The sequence below is a fragment of the Salarias fasciatus genome, chromosome 19, assembly GCF_902148845.1.
Source record: "Salarias fasciatus chromosome 19, fSalaFa1.1, whole genome shotgun sequence".
Classification (NCBI taxonomy): domain Eukaryota; kingdom Metazoa; phylum Chordata; class Actinopteri; order Blenniiformes; family Blenniidae; genus Salarias; species Salarias fasciatus.
The window spans coordinates 24126773-24142273 of record NC_043763.1 but is presented as its reverse complement, the minus strand read 5'-3'; the positions used below and the strand labels follow the sequence as shown (position 1 = coordinate 24142273).

General features: G+C 42.2%; 2 protein-coding genes across 2 annotated transcripts in view; one reads left to right on the top strand and one right to left on the bottom strand.

The window, feature by feature from the left end:
* Positions 1-8634, top strand: part of esr2b (estrogen receptor 2b) — a 42068-nt gene extending 33434 nt beyond the window's left edge. The window contains exons 8-10 of the mRNA XM_030117542.1: positions 476-659; positions 2684-2988; positions 8516-8634. Coding sequence (XP_029973402.1) covers positions 476-659; positions 2684-2988; positions 8516-8634 — 608 coding nt within the window. The remainder of the gene's footprint in view (positions 1-475; positions 660-2683; positions 2989-8515) is intronic.
* Positions 8635-10189: 1555 nt separating this feature from the next.
* Positions 10190-15501, bottom strand: part of syne2b (spectrin repeat containing, nuclear envelope 2b) — a 120281-nt gene continuing 114969 nt past the window's right edge. Inside the window, 10 exon segments of the mRNA XM_030117541.1 lie at positions 10190-11072; positions 12673-12707; positions 13182-13231; positions 13557-13778; positions 13886-14017; positions 14099-14271; positions 14274-14316; positions 14450-14661; positions 14855-14984; positions 15089-15156. Of these exon segments, the coding sequence (XP_029973401.1) occupies positions 10861-11072; positions 12673-12707; positions 13182-13231; positions 13557-13778; positions 13886-14017; positions 14099-14271; positions 14274-14316; positions 14450-14661; positions 14855-14984; positions 15089-15156 (1277 nt within the window). The 3' untranslated portion in view covers positions 10190-10860.

Here is a 15501-nt window from a genome sequence, read left to right as displayed (position 1 = left end):
ACGCCGTGAAACATAATAAATCACGACATGCATTATAAAAAAAAAAAAAAAACGGTCCCACTTGCTTAACTTGTATGGGAAAACCCATTGACATGCTAACAACACAACCGTCGAGGAACTTAGTGGTAGAAATTAACCTGAGCAAGATTCCACTGACTAAATACAAAACACAAATGCTAATTATTTCAATACTAACGGGCAGATATTTTCCTCTCTCAGAGAAAGATGAGCAGTAATGAAAACGTTGAAGAACTCTGCCGTTAACCAAAGAAACGCAAACAGGATGTAGCTGCGGAGGCCTGAGAGGCTTTGTACTATTCCTGATTTTGACACCAATATTTTCAATTTTACTGCAAATGAATATTGTCTGTAAATATTGGTTAGCGGCCTCCTTGACTACCAGTGGTATCGGCCCTGAAAGAACCATTTTGGTCTGTCTCTAGTACTGAGTGTGTGTTGTCTTTGTTTTGTGTAGATCTGTGCACGAACTCTCCTCAGACGACCGAGGAGCTGGAGAGCCGGAACAAACTGCTGCGTCTGCTGGACTCGGTGATCGACGCCCTGGTCTGGGCCATCTCCAAACTGGGCCTGTCCACCCAGCAGCAGACTCTGCGGCTCGGACACCTCACCATGCTGCTCTCACACATCCGCCATGTCAGGTATGGGCGATCCAGGCCAGTTATGGATGATCGAGACTAGTCATGGACAGACCCAGGCTAGTTTGAATCACAGAGTTTACAGTGTGACTTGGGAGGCAGCATTGAGTCTTATTCACTGGGTTGTGCTCTGTAGAAGTGCTGGTGTCATGTTTGTGATAAAATCTCAAGACGACGGCATCTGTTTAGGATGTCTCCTGGACGCCTCCCTGGGGAGGTGTTCCAGGTTTGTCCCACCAGGGGGGAAGGACCCGGGGAAGACCCAGGACTCGCTGGAGAGACGATGTCTCTCGGCTGGCCTGGGAATGCCTCGGGATCCTCCGGTCCCAGACAAACAGCTGAAGATGGATGGATGGGTTCCAATGGCGTGCGCTTTATGTCAACACTTGATCTGTCATCTCCACTCACCGGGTGTCAGGAGAAACTACATATTGAACAGAATAACTTAGCTGGATTTATCCAGACTTTAAAAACAACTGCAAAGTGCTGCACATAAATAGACATGAAACCCTAAAAGCATAAAGTTCAAGATAAAATACAATAAAAATGATAAAGGCAGTGATACAAACAATAAAATCAGGAGCAGAGTCTCAGGCTGGGTTCAAAGTCAAGGAATAAAGTATTTGTTGGGTTTTAAGATTACTTTGAAAAATGGACAGCGAGGGAGACCCTCTCTGATGCGCAGTGGTCGGTCATTCCATCGCTTCGGCTCTGTTCCCTCCGAGCCTCCGATTGGGCCTCGGTACCTCCAGGAACAGCTGGCCAGGAGTGTAGAGGCGGAGCAGCTCAGAGAGGGTAAGGCAGGGCGAGACCGTTCAGAGATTTAAAAACAAATGGGAGAATATTTAAAATCAACTCTGAAACACGGACTGGAAGGAAGCCAGGGTGGAAGTTACAGTTTCCCTTGTCAAACTGCAGCCGTGTGAGGGACGACGGGCTGACTCCAGCAGGGCTTCACGGTAATCCAGCCAAGGTGTAATAAAAGCATAGATTACTGTTTCAGCGTGCTCACATGTCAGAATGGGTTTCACCTTTAAAAACTTTCTGAGGTGGAAAAGCTGAACTTATTGCAAAGAAGCATTTTATTCCAGTCATTGGAAGTTTTCTGAATAAACTGTGGTGAAATAATCCAAAGGCTGAGGACCCTCTGCTCCTTTTGTCAGATCTATACGCTTGAGAAATTTCTGAATGTTGGACTCGAGAAGATGCTGAATGACTTCAGTCGTATTTCATTTCATGGGAACGTTCGTGTAATGGTGTTATTTACGGTTTTCTGTTGGTTTATCACAATTCAGGTTAAAGTTAGTAACACTGGAAATGCCATACCTCAAAATGAAGACCAAGATTGAGGATGCAAACCGGGTCGATGTGAAGTTATTCGATTAATTTGGGTGTATTTTGGTGAAAATTACAGATAAATGGGTTAATCTGTTGCATCTATGAATGTCACCACCTCATTGTCCCGAAAACGGACTAGAACAGCGCATTGGTAGAAATTGTTAATGCAAGACTGGATGATGAGTGGCTAGGAGGTGGATAACTTACTAGCTTACATTCACAAAAGTCTATTTTCGATCATTTTTCTGGTATTTTTATCCGAGCTTGTTCCAGATTGTAGCTTTAAAGCTTTTTTTTTGTTTTCCAGTTTTTACTGATTGATGGTCTTAAAGCACTTTTGCTGTGGAGTGGCGTTGCGTCTGTGGCTTACTTGGTAGAGCAGTGGTCTCTGCTGTGTGAGATCAGTGGTTCGATTCCCATCTCCTTCCTTCAGTCTACACTCATGGACAGTTCCCAAGCACGCTTTTAAAGTCAAAATTAAGAAAAATAATATTTTGTCAATTTTCATGAGAAATGGTCTTACTATAGCCTCAGCACTTTTTTCATCAAGACTGGATGATGAGTGGCTAGGAGGTGGATAACTTACTAGCTTACATTCACAAAAGTCTATTTTCGATCATTTTTCTGGTATTTTTGTCCGAGCTTGTTCCAGATTGTAGGTTTAAAGTAAACCTGCTCTCTGTGTGCAGCAACAAAGGCATGGACCACCTGTCCACCATGAAGAGGAAGAACGTGGTGCTGGTGTACGACCTCCTGCTGGAGATGTTGGACGCCAACACGCCCAGCAGCAGCAGCAGCAGCCAGACCGCCTCGTCCTCACCCACCTCCGACAGCTACTCTGACCCGCAGCAGTACCCGCCGCCCTCCACCCACCTGCAGCACGGAAGTGACCATACGACCGCCGTCACCTGCACCGCCACGCCTCCGAACGAGGCCGCCATCCTGGACAGACACCTGCAGGCGCTGCCGCCCCCGTCACACAGTTTAGTGAACAGCAACCAGTAAGTTTCTCTCAGCAGAAGGAAAACCATTGAGCAAGTAGTTCCAAGCTAAAAAAGAATCATGTTTGAATGTATTGTTTAATGCACCTTGCTGGTACCGGGTTGGACCACATCCCAAAGGGGCTCTATTGGATGGAGATCTGGTGGCTGTGGAGGCCTTTTGAGTCCAGTGAACTCATGGTCATGTTCAAGAAACCAGTCTGAGATGATTCGAGCTTTATGACATGGCGCGTTACCCTGCCGGAAGTAGCCATCAGAAGAGAGGTTACACTGTGGTCATAAAGGGACGGACATGGTCAGCAACAATACTCAGGTAAGCTGTGCGTTGCAACAATGCTCAGTTGGTACTAAAGGGCCCAAAGAGTGGCAGAAAAATATCTCCCGCACCGTTAGACCACCACCACCAGCCTGAACCGTTGATATAAGGCAGGATGGATCCATGCTTTCATGTTGTTGACGCCAAATTCTGACCCTACCATCCGAATGTTGTGGAAGAAATCGAGACTCCTCAGACCAGGCAACGTTTTTCCAATCTTCTATTGTCCAATTTCGGTGAGCCTGTGCGAATCGTAGCCTCAGTTTCCTGTTCTTAGCTGACAGGAGTGGCACCCGGTGTGGTCTTCTGCTGCTGGAGCCCATCTGCCTCAAGGTTCCACGTGTTGTGCGTTCAGAGAAGACAAAATGTCAACAAGACATTTTCACCCACAGAACTGCCGCTCACTGGATATTTCCTCTTTTTTGGACCACTCTCTGTAAACCCTAGAGATGGTTCTGCGTGAAAATCCAGTAGATCAGCAGTTTCTGAAATACTCAGACCAGCCCGTCTGACACCGACAGCCACGATACGTTCAAAGTCACTTCAGTCACCTTTCTTCCCCGTTCTGATGCTCGGTTTGAACTGCAGCAGATCGTCTTCACCATATCTAAAAGCCTAAATGCAGTGAGTTTCTGCCATGTGATTGGCTGATTTGAAATTTGCATTAACGAGCAGTTGGACAGGTGTGACTAATAAAGTGGCCGGTGAGTGTATATTTTAAGGCAGCTGGTGTTTCATACTATTGCCTAATGACCTAATGAACACACAAACCAGGTGCCATGAAAACGAACACCACCCAAGAACTAAAATCTGTAGGTTGAAATGAGCTCCCCGCCAGTCCAGCAGCACTGTTTTGTCCTGGAGGAGCTGCTAGCAGCTAGTGGCTAGTTCAAGGGATCATCACCACCCCCCCCCCCCCCCCCCCCCCCCCACCCACCTTGGTGGCTTTGGCTCTCTAGGTAGAGCAGTGGTCTGTGATTGAAGAGGGCATTGGCTCAATTCCCTTCTCCTTCTAATTGTCACTGGTGAATGGTGTTACTATAAACTTACCACTTTTTTTAAAGACATTTGGAATTTATTTATTTATTTTTTTTTAATTAATAAAAGGCCTACCACTTTTTAAAGTCAAAATTAGGGAACATTTTTTTCCACTAATAAATGGTCTTACTATAGCCTCACCACTTTTTTAAAGTCAAAATTTGAAAAAAATATATATATTTTTTAAACTTTTTTCACTAATAAATGGTCTTACTGCTTTTTTCAAGTCAAAATTTGGGGAAAAAAATTTATTTTTTTTCCACTATTAAGTGGCCTTACCACTTTTCCAAAGTCAAAATTAGGGAAATTTTTTGGGGGGGGTTTTCACTAAGATATGGTCTTTCTATAGCTTTACCACTGTTTTAATGTTGAAATCAAGAAACATAATTTTTAATTTTTTTCAAACTAATCAGTAGTAAGTAGTCTCATAATAGTTTTGTGGTGGAAGTCATTTGGTGGCTGTGGCTCTCTAGGTAGAGCACTGGGCTTTGACTGAGGAAGTCATGGGTCAACTCCCTTTTCCTTCCAATTGTCACTCGTGGATGGTGTTACTATAACCTTACCACTTTTTTTTAAAGACATTTGGGAAAAAAATGGGTTTTTTTCACTAATAAATAGTCTTACTTTAGCCTTACCCCGCTTTTTTAAAGTCAAAATTTGAAATTTTTTTTTACTTACTTCACTAATAAATTGTCTTATTATGACCTAGCCGCTTTTTAAAATCAAAATTAGAAATTTTTTGTTTTGTTTGTTTTTGGACTAATAAATGGTCTTATCATAGCCTAACTGCTTTTTTCAAGTCAAAGTTTAAAAAACTTTTTTTTTTCACTAATAAATGGTCTTACTGTAGCCTTACCACTTTCTTAAAGCTCGGGTTGGCGATCTGAATGAGATGCATTTTTTTAAATACTAGTTAAAATGTTCTTTATGACCCGATGGGAAGCAATTCATAGCGTGTTTTTAAAGTAGTTTGGAAAATATCCGCTATCTGCAGCAGGAGTGAAGCGGGAAAAACAGCAGCCAATAGTCTTGCCGGGACACCTTTTTTTTAAACCAATCAAATCCCTTCGCCGTTCGACCTGCCCCCTGCGCATACATGTCAATGGCGTGCACTGACCCTGGTTCAGTGCGCCCGTAGAAGGACGGAGCGTCGTTGCAGAATGGCGGAGAAGAATGTTTGGGGGTTTACTTACCGGTGAGTGCGCCATAACTTGGCGTAGTGCAAATAAAGAAAAACGAAGAAACGAAGCGCTGAGGACAGGTTACGCCAGGAACGCACTGGACACGGAAGCGCCGCGCGCACCGCGAACGTCTCCGCTCCCAACGGGAGCTCCTCCAATGGGGGTGGGAGCTGGGCGGAGCTAGGCGGAGCCTCGGGGAGATGCTACATTTGTGCTACATGCTAGTTTTCCAAGATCACCAACCCTAGCTTTAACTTGTAAATTAAGAAAAAAACAATTATTTCACAATTTTCATAAAAAAATATGGTTTTACCACTCTATAAAGTCAAAATTATGAAAAATATTTTTGGTTTTTTTTAAACCAAAAAATTGACTTACTATAGCTATAGCCTTACCACTTTTTATAGTCAAAGTTAAGAAATAAAATTTCACAAATTTTCATGAAAAATAATCTTACTATGGCCTTACCACTTTTTAACTTCAAAATTATGAAAAAAAATTTTGTTTTCCAATTTTCACGTCCTACAATTTGCTCTTGCTACAGTTTGACCATTTATTTTTAGGGCTGTCAAAATAATGCGTTAATGGCGTTAATTTATGTAATCAATCTCATTAAATTTTTAACCCAGTTTAACGCATGTGCATCATGACAAGCGGCGCGGCGTGCAGCGCGTGGAGCACGTACAAATACACTACACACACACAGACATTGTTATGGTGTGCATGTTTTAGTTTTTGAATATCTTATTTGGAGCCTTAAATAAACACATCACGTGTTAAATATATACAATAATGTCCTGTCGTTTTTTGTTAATACAATACAGGAAAAAAAGGGTATATTTCAGACATAGTTGGAAATTGCGATTATTTGTGATTAATCATGATTAATTAATTTGTAAGCTGTGATTAATCTGATTAAAAATTTCAATAATTTGACAGCCCTATTTATTTTAAATCGAAATTCAGCAGAAACTTTCTTTTTGTTTTCCAGTTTTACTGATTGATGGTCTTAAAGCACTTTTGCTGTGGAGTGGCGTCGCGTCTGTGGCTTCCTTGGTAGAGCAGTGGTCTCTGCTGTGTGAGATCAGTGGTTCGATTCCCATCTCCTTCCTTCAGTCTACACTCATGGACAGTTCCCAAGCACGCTTTTAAAATCAAAATTAAGCAAAATAATATTTCGTCAATTTTCATGAGAAATGGTCTTACTATAGCCTCACCACTTTTAAAGTCAAAATTATGATTTTTTTCTCACAAAAAAATGGCCTTACCACTTTTTAAAGTCAAAATAAAAAAAACCCGCCAATTTTCAGTAAAAATTGTCTTACCAGTTTTCTAAAGTCAAAATCAAGAGAATTTTTTTTTTTTTGCCAATTTACATGAAATACTGTCTTACTATAGCCTTACCACTTAATTAAAGTCAAAATTAAGAAAAAAAATCACTAAAAAAAATAGCCTTACTAAAGCCTTACCACTTTTTTAAAGTCAAAATTCCATTTTTATTTATTTATTTTTTTGTGCCAATTCTAGTAAAAAATTGTCTTACTATAGTCTCACCACTTTTTCAGTCAAAATTCAGATTTTTTTATTTTTTTTTTTTTTTGCCAAGTTACATTAAAAAATGGTCTTACTATTAGGGATGCACTGAAATGAAAATTCTCGGCCAAAACCGAAACGGAAAAATGAGGAACTAAAGCCGAAAGACCGATAGAAAGGAATAATTATTAGCCTATATTCCTCAGGGATGTTCTTCAGGGATGATCAGGTTCATCGGATTAATCACTGCATCCATTTAGGACAGGACAGGAAAAGTTCCTGTCTGTGGCATTTAAACTACCGTATTTTCCGCTCTATAAGGCGCACATAAAAGCCTCTAACTTTCTCAAAACAAATAAACAACGTGAAAACTGTTTAAACCAAACTTATCCTTTAAGTCAAATTTCGGAAAAATTATTAATTTTATTTTTTTCACGAATAAATTGTCTTGCTGTAGACTTACCGCTTTTTAAAACTTTTTTAAAATCAAAATTAGGACATTTTTTTACTTTGTTTTTTCACTAATAAATGGTCGTATTATAGCCTTACTGCTTTTTCAAGTCAAAATTAGGAACAGAAGAATGTTTGTTTTCTTTCACAGATAATGGTGTTACTTTAGCCTTACCACCTTTTTTAAAGTCAAAATTTGGGAAAAAAATTTTTTTTGTTTTTTTTTTTTTTACTAATGAATCGTTTTACTATAGACTTACCACCTTTTTAAAGTCAACATTTGGAGATAAAAATTGTTTTTTCACTAATAAATGGTCTTACTATATATAGCATTACCAGTTTTTAAAAGTCAACATTTGGAGAAAAAAATTCTCTTCTGATTTCACGAAGAAATGGTCTTCCTGTAGCCTTATCGCTTTTTTACAATCAAAATTCGGAAAGTTTTTATTTTGTCAGTTTTTCCACTAATTAATGGTCTCTTGAGTTTTGATTTTGTGTTTTTTGTGTATTCTTCCCAAGAACTTCAAATTATGAGCAGTTGGAAAGTCAAATGACACACAAATGCCTGCATGGATACTCATGACATTTCCAGCACATCGCAAATATCTCTATCCAAATGTTGCCTCAAATATCTTACAAAATAAAAAGATAACATAATCTTTCTTGTTTGAAATGAAATAGGAAATAAATTGGAAAGAAATGTAACCAGAAGAAGGTTCACGTCTTCTCCCTGCCTACAGCTGTGATTGCCTCGATTACATGACAGGAGAGACGGGTGGACTTCCTGCACTGCCTGAGCCCTGGTCGCTCCATTCACATGCCTCTTCACATAACTGAAGCTGGGCTTATCGCCGTCACGCCCCGCCCCGCCCGTCTGGGTCAGATGACTCCTCTTTCGTCTGATACGTGGAAAGGGACAAACGATCCCTCTCTCGCCCTCTGACTGCTAAAACCAAAAGATGAAACTGTTCTGACCCGAGTTTTCCGGTTGTTCCCTCTCAGGTTCCTGCCTGCAGAGCCGTGGCCTCTGTCCGGGGGGGGCCGTGGGTGGGCCCGAGGCCCCGTCAGTGGAGCCCCCCTCCTACATCCTCTCTGATCACCATCATGGACTAACAGACTGAACTTTAGCTCCTGTTCCTCCAGAAAGAAACAAACGTTGCTGTTGTGAGGTAAAGTTGTTTTTCATGTGGTTTTCAGTCTCTGGGGATTAAGAAAAGGGGTTTTCTTCATCTGAATGTATATTTTGTGTGCGTAAATATTTCCTGTGAATGTGCACTACGGCGGGCGTTGGCCGGAGCGTTTCTGGACCGCCGACGGCCGCTTTGAGCTCTTTTTGATATCTCGACAGTATTTGTATCTTTTTTCACTTTGGTGTAACTTCCTGAACAAGCCATCAGCCTGGAGGTTCTCGTCACTCTGCGGCGTTTCCTCCTTCCCCACCGCTCTGTCCTTCGGTGTTTTTCTGGTTCTTGCAGGGTTTGTCTTTCTCCTGCAGCAGTTTGTGGCCTTTTCACCAGAACGACTGTTAAAGCTCATCTCTGCTCTTCTGGTTCAACTCAGACTGAATTTACACATGAAAGTCCCACAAATTTGACTTTCAACCCAACATCAGCCAAGACCAGAGCTCGAGAATTTTAGCATGAGAGGTTTCAGGTTTTAGCTTTTGAGCTTTCAGGTTTAATTTTCAGTTTTTAAATGTTAGATTCATTTTCTAGTTTTCCAATTTTTTTAGTTTGAGCTTTTAGTATTTTAGCTTTGAGTTAGAACTAAAAACTAAAAACGCAAAGCTAAAATACTTAAAGTTCAAGCTGAAAACTTGGAAAACCAGAAAATGAAAGCTCTAACATTTAAGAAGTAATAACAGTGAAAGCTCTAAAACAAATAAACAAAAAAACTCCAACTGAAAGTTTGGAAACTAGAAAATGGAAATTCTTAAATGAAGAACTAAAAAAATTCTAAAACAAAGTTGAAACTTAAGCTTGAACATTCTAAATCTAACCATTTAACAAATGAGTCGATCAAAAGGTTAAAAATACAACAGCTAAAACTGTGAAGATTGCAGTTGATCTTAAAAAGGAAAACAGGCATTAATATGGTTAAAATCTATAAATGGAGCAAGAGAAAAAGCTAAAATAGCTTATCTTCGACTCAGCAATGCAACGTAACATAATTGAATAACTCAAAGCTTGATGTTATCTGGTCTTTGAAGGTTTGATGTGTTAAAACTGTTTTAATTGAAAATATCTCACCTGAATTAGTTTTCTGAACATGAAGTAACAAAGTGCACATTTAAATGCCCTTTTAAAATAAGACATTAAAATGCTACAAACAATAATTTTCATGTGCACTTTAATTTCTTTTTTCAAGCTATTAATGTAAAACTTTAAGCAGAACTTCAGTGTTGTACTGAAGATGTTCTTAGTTTGAACTAATAAAGTGACAAAAACAAAAAGTCCTTTTTCCTGTTTGAACTGGTTGTAATGTTTTTCGGACTCATGACACCACCTGCTGTTCCACTGTGGAACTGCAGCAGAACCAGACCCAGCTGGTTGGGCTGTCGTGCAGATTCAGTCTTGGTTCCAGATAATCCAGAGAAATGTTTACTCTCCTCTGCTGATGTCTGTGGCTTGTACATGCATGAACACACAAACTCACACACACTCTCACACACAGCAGTGAATCATGGCAAACACGGTTTATTATCAACCAATCGGAAAAAAGACAATCTTTACATCCCATAAATAAGAGAAAATAAAACAAAGTTGACACGCTGGTTTGTTCTGTGTTCTGTCGGCCGGTTCGGATTATGTACACTTCATGGGAGGAGTTTCCTGCTCTGTGATTGGCTGGCTACATTCAGTGATCAGACGACTTCGTACATTCACACTTCACTGGTTTCTTCAATGTTTGTGCAACAGCTGCAGAAAAAATGCTCAAAGTTACAATCTGTAGGAGAAAGCTAACTGCAGTGGTTAGCTTGATGCTAGCTTCAGAGCTTTGATTGGATTGAAATGACGTACTGCACCTTTAAATCTCATTTTCAGGAAACAGAAAAACAGTAAAACACAAAAGTGTTCAATAATTAACAGACTTCAAAAGTCTCCAAACCAGGAAAAGTAAAACAAATCGTGCATAAGTCAGGGAGAATTCATCACGTTAAATTAAATAAGTGTCAAACCTGGAGGTTAAAATAATCGACGTGCTGCTTTTTACAAAACTTATGAAAATAAAGGGAGAGTTTGTTTCTCGGGCAGGAACTTCAGCTGGCAGATTTCAGTAGAAAAACCTCCGGAACAACCCGGAGATATGGCTTCTTCTCTTCACACCGTCTGTGGGCGGCGGCGGCGTCACGTGGGCGGAGGCCCGTTGGTGTAGCGCAGCATGGGGTAGAAGGAGCGGGCGAAGTTGTTGGACAGCGTGCAGCTGTAGGCGTCGTCCGACAGCGGGACCAGACACACCAGCAGCAGCAGCACCAGCAGCAGCAGGTGCAGCGGGAAGGCGGCGCGCAGAACCCGCGACAGGAAGGGCCTGGCGGGGGGGCGGAGCCACGGCCTCCACCCTGAAACCACAGAATGGAACATCAACACCACCCTGTGACCGCTGGTCCTGTTCGACTTCAGACATGTTGACACTCAGACTGACAGATCTGCTCAGAGCTCTAATAGATCATATATATACGTATATATATATATATATATATATATATATCTATATATATGTTACACATGTATATAGTGTATATATATATACACTGTATATGTATGTATATATATGTATATGTATATATATTATATATATATATATATAATCTCTATACGTATATATATGTACGTATATGTATATATATATATATGTATGTATATGTATTATTATGTATATAATATATTATATGTTATGTATATGTATATATGTATATGTATGTATATGTAATATGTATATATATGTATATGTATATATGTATATATTATATATATATATATATATGTATATGTATATATGTATATATGTATGTTATATGTATATATGTATGTGTATGTATATATATATATATATATGTGTATATGTATATATATGTGTATATGTGTATATATATATGTGTATATGTATATATATGTGTATATGTATATATATGTATATATATAATATGTATATATATATATGTATATGTATATGTATGTATATATATATTATATGTATATGTGTGTATATATATATATGTGTATATATGTATATGTATATATGTGGATATATATGTATATATGTGTATATATGTATATATAGTATATATATATATGTATATATGTATATATGTATATATACACATACTTGTCCATGTATTTGTTCATTTTATCTTTTTTTTTTTTGCAATTCTCAGTAAGCAAGTAATCTATGTCCTTACCCCGATTTTCAATTGAATTAAAAACGTCTTTGTTTGGCTCTTTTACGTGAAGCCATTTAATTGTTTTGTCGTCGTGGCAATTTTCACAGTAATCAAGTCTGACTTTATCCATAAATTTAACCTTTTGTATTGACTTATCAAAGGCCTTACCTCTTTGTTCATATGCTTTTTTTTGCCATTTTCACTCTTGGACAGTCTAACCTCCTCTTTTTTTTTTTTTTTTTAATTCAAATTATTGAAAACTTTTGTCAAAGGTCTTGCTACAGTCTTACCTTCCTTTTCATCAAATTGTTTAGAAGAAAAAACTTTTTGGGCTATTTTCACTCATGAAATGTCTCACTGTAGCCTTACCTCCTTTTGTTCAGTGTTTTTTTCACGTATCAATGGTCTTACGTACGTGTGTGTGTGTGTGTGTGTGTGTGGTGTGTGTGGTGTGTGTGTGTGTGTGTGTGTGTGTGTGTGTGTGTGTGTGTGTGTGTGTGTGTGTGTGTGTGTGTGTGTGTGTGTGTGTGTGTGTGTGTGTGTGTGGTTAGTGTGTGTGCGTTAGTGTGTGTGCGTGTGTCATCTAATGCAACCTGACAGGTTTAGGAAAAACTACTCTTAAAAACCTGAACTGGATTTAATTTAAGCCTCTCTTCAGTCCTAAATCATCATTTATTTTTATTTTCTGCTTCTTGAAGAATCAAATCAGATCAATTTGCTCTCAGAGGAATCTTTCAGATCAATTGACCTTAAAATTTAAGAGAGTAAAAAGTCAAACCTTTCAGCTGCTGCTTGGTCTGCTGCAGATTCCTCCTGAAACACAAAACCAACACTTTCAGCCAGACGGACCATAAGACTCCATTTTTACCACGATTCTGTCTTTTCAGTTATGTTGGCAACGTTTTGAAAACGTGGTTAGAATGTAGACCCTGATGGCAGAACACGGAGAACACGGAGAACAGGGGCAAGCTGAAGCTGGATGCACGGCTGCAGGAAACACAGCTGAGATCTCAGTGCGAGGAGCAGCTGCGATCCTGCAGAACCCTCAAGCCCAAACTGTATACCTGAGGTGAGGCTCAAGGTCTGCAACCCTGCAGTCATCCTCTTTCGAATGCGGTGTATCATACATTTTCAGCTTCTCAAACAAATATACAGAATTTACAGAATTTCCCAGTTTGGGATCAATAAAGTAATGCTCCACTCTACATATTCAGGATATCACTACATTATCAGACGCTGCAGGCCTCAAATCCACATCTGTGGCCTGTTCAGGCTGGGAGGACGTACCTTCTCTGGAGGTGGAGCAGAGGCGAGCTGCTGGAGCTGTCAGCCGTTTCCTGCAGAAGAAAAGCAAAGAAAAGTTAAAGAAGGAAATAAAGAATCATCTGGATGTGAAGCTGCAGAGCAGGAGGTGGTTCTCATGTTAACTGGAGGCAGACGATGTGAAACACCAAAGCTTCTCTCCTCCCTCTCTGCCAGTGGGCCGGGACGGAGGCAGGGCAGCATGAGCTGTACAATGTTCATGTGTTCATCAGTTCTTGATTAAAATCCATTTAAATGTAAAAGTGCTGCTTTTCGGGCAGGTGTGATTTTCCTTTGGTGGAGTCCCACTAATTTAAACGTGGTCGATTTGGGAGCAGAGGTCTGACGGAGCTGACGTACCGTCCCGGCCTGAGCCTCCAGCAGCGCCAGCAGCTCCGTCACCTCCTGCAGCTCGGCGGCCGTCCTCCTCAGCAGCAGCTGCAGTTTGTTCCCGATGACGTGGACTTTCTCCCGGGCCTCCAGGCCGTCGTCTCCCCCGGCGTCCAGCAGCAGCAGCTGGGAGGAAATGTCCTGCAGGGACGAGACCTGCTGCTGGCGGGCCTGGAGCTCCTCCTGGAGGGTCTGGGGGTCACGGAGGGGTCACGGGGGGTCACAGAGGAGCAGGGTTCACTCAGCAGCACCTCCCACATCAACACCCCTTCAGTCAGCTGAACTCGTGAGTTCCTCACCGTCAGTGTGTGTCGGCGCTGCAGCAGGACGGACCGCGGCGTCGCCGCCGCCTCGCCGCCGTTCATGTCCTGCAGCCCGTTCTCCACCTGGGCGAGCCACAGCAGCAGGTCGTGCAGCGTCTGGTGGAACTCCTGCAGAGGAAGAAGAAGAAGAAGAAGCTGAAGGAGGCGTGGTCCTCCAGAGCGGCCGGACCTCTGGTCCTCCATCCTGACCTGACACTGCAGCAGCGCCGCCTGCAGCTTCCGCTCCCAGCTCTCCACGCCGCCGCAGGCCTGCGTCCAGCTCTGATTGGCCGAGCTCAGCGCCTCCTGCAGCTCCTGCAGCTCCCGCGGCTCCCGCGCTCCGGGCGGCGGGCCGTGCAGGAAGTGACAGCTGCTCAGGTTCCCGAGATCATCAGACACTTGTAGCTGCTGAAGCTTCTCTGCATCTCCTGAACAGGAAGCAGGAAGTAGAAGCAGAAGAGATTAACTTCTGAAGCTCCAGGGAGCGTGTTGCACAGCCGCTGTCTCCCTGCACTGCTTACAGTTAGCGTTAGCTTTAGCAGTAACTAAAGAGAGCGTCACCTTGAGCTTCCGGACGTTGGCCTCGATGTGGCGGACGCTGCTGGCCGGAGCGATCCGCTGCAGCGCCTCCAGCTCCGGCAGCACCCCGCCCAGCCACGAGGTCACGGCGCAGAGGTCAGAGTTCAGCTTGTCCCACTGGTCCACGTCCTGCCGGACGTCCGAGTCGCCGCTGAACTCCTGGGCGAGCAGCAGCTCCCAGCGCTCGATCACTCCTGAAGGGCAGCAACACGACCCAGTGATCGCCTACCGTCGTCATAGCAACAGTCAGAGCATCATTCACACCTAAACACTTTCCGCCGCAGGGAGAAAAGACACGTCCAAATCGCGATTGGTCCCAGGTCGCACTGATCCAGGGCTGATAAGTCGTGGCCCCCGCCCCTAGCGTTAGCCCCGCCCCCTGCGTACCTGAGCCGGTCTGCTTGGCCTCTGCGCCGCCGGTCAGGCCGGCCTCCTCCAGCTCCTCGTCGTCGTTCAGGATCAGCTTCACTCGCTTCACACTGTCGATGCTGCCGCTGCACTCCGACATGAGCTTCACCTGCACACACACACACACACACACACACACGAGTCAGAATGACGCAGAACCTGGCGGGGCTTCAGATCGTGTGTGTGGTGGTGTGTGTGTGTGTGTGTACTGACGTAGCCCTGCAGTGGCTTCCTCTCCAGTGAAGCTTGCTGCAGTTGTTCCCAGCTGTTCACCGACTTCACTGAGGACAAAAAGAGGGAAATACTTTAGTAAAGTCCAGAAGAACATCTGCTCACATCCCAGAAGGTCTTCCATCGTCTCACACATGCACAAAACAACAACAGCCACTCGAAAATCGTTCGTGCAAACTCATCAAAAACTCCACAAGGTTCGGTGAAAACATCCAGAAAAATACAAGCAACAACAAAAGAAGTCCTGTAACAACAATCTACACCACCAGAGGGTGTAAAGAGTCTCGCTCCACCATTTTTAAAAATGGTTTGTGTCAAAACGTGTCAAAATTTTGTTTTCATTTTGTTTTCATCAATTTTGTTTGGGGGGGGGTCAGGGTGGTTCCAGAGGCTCC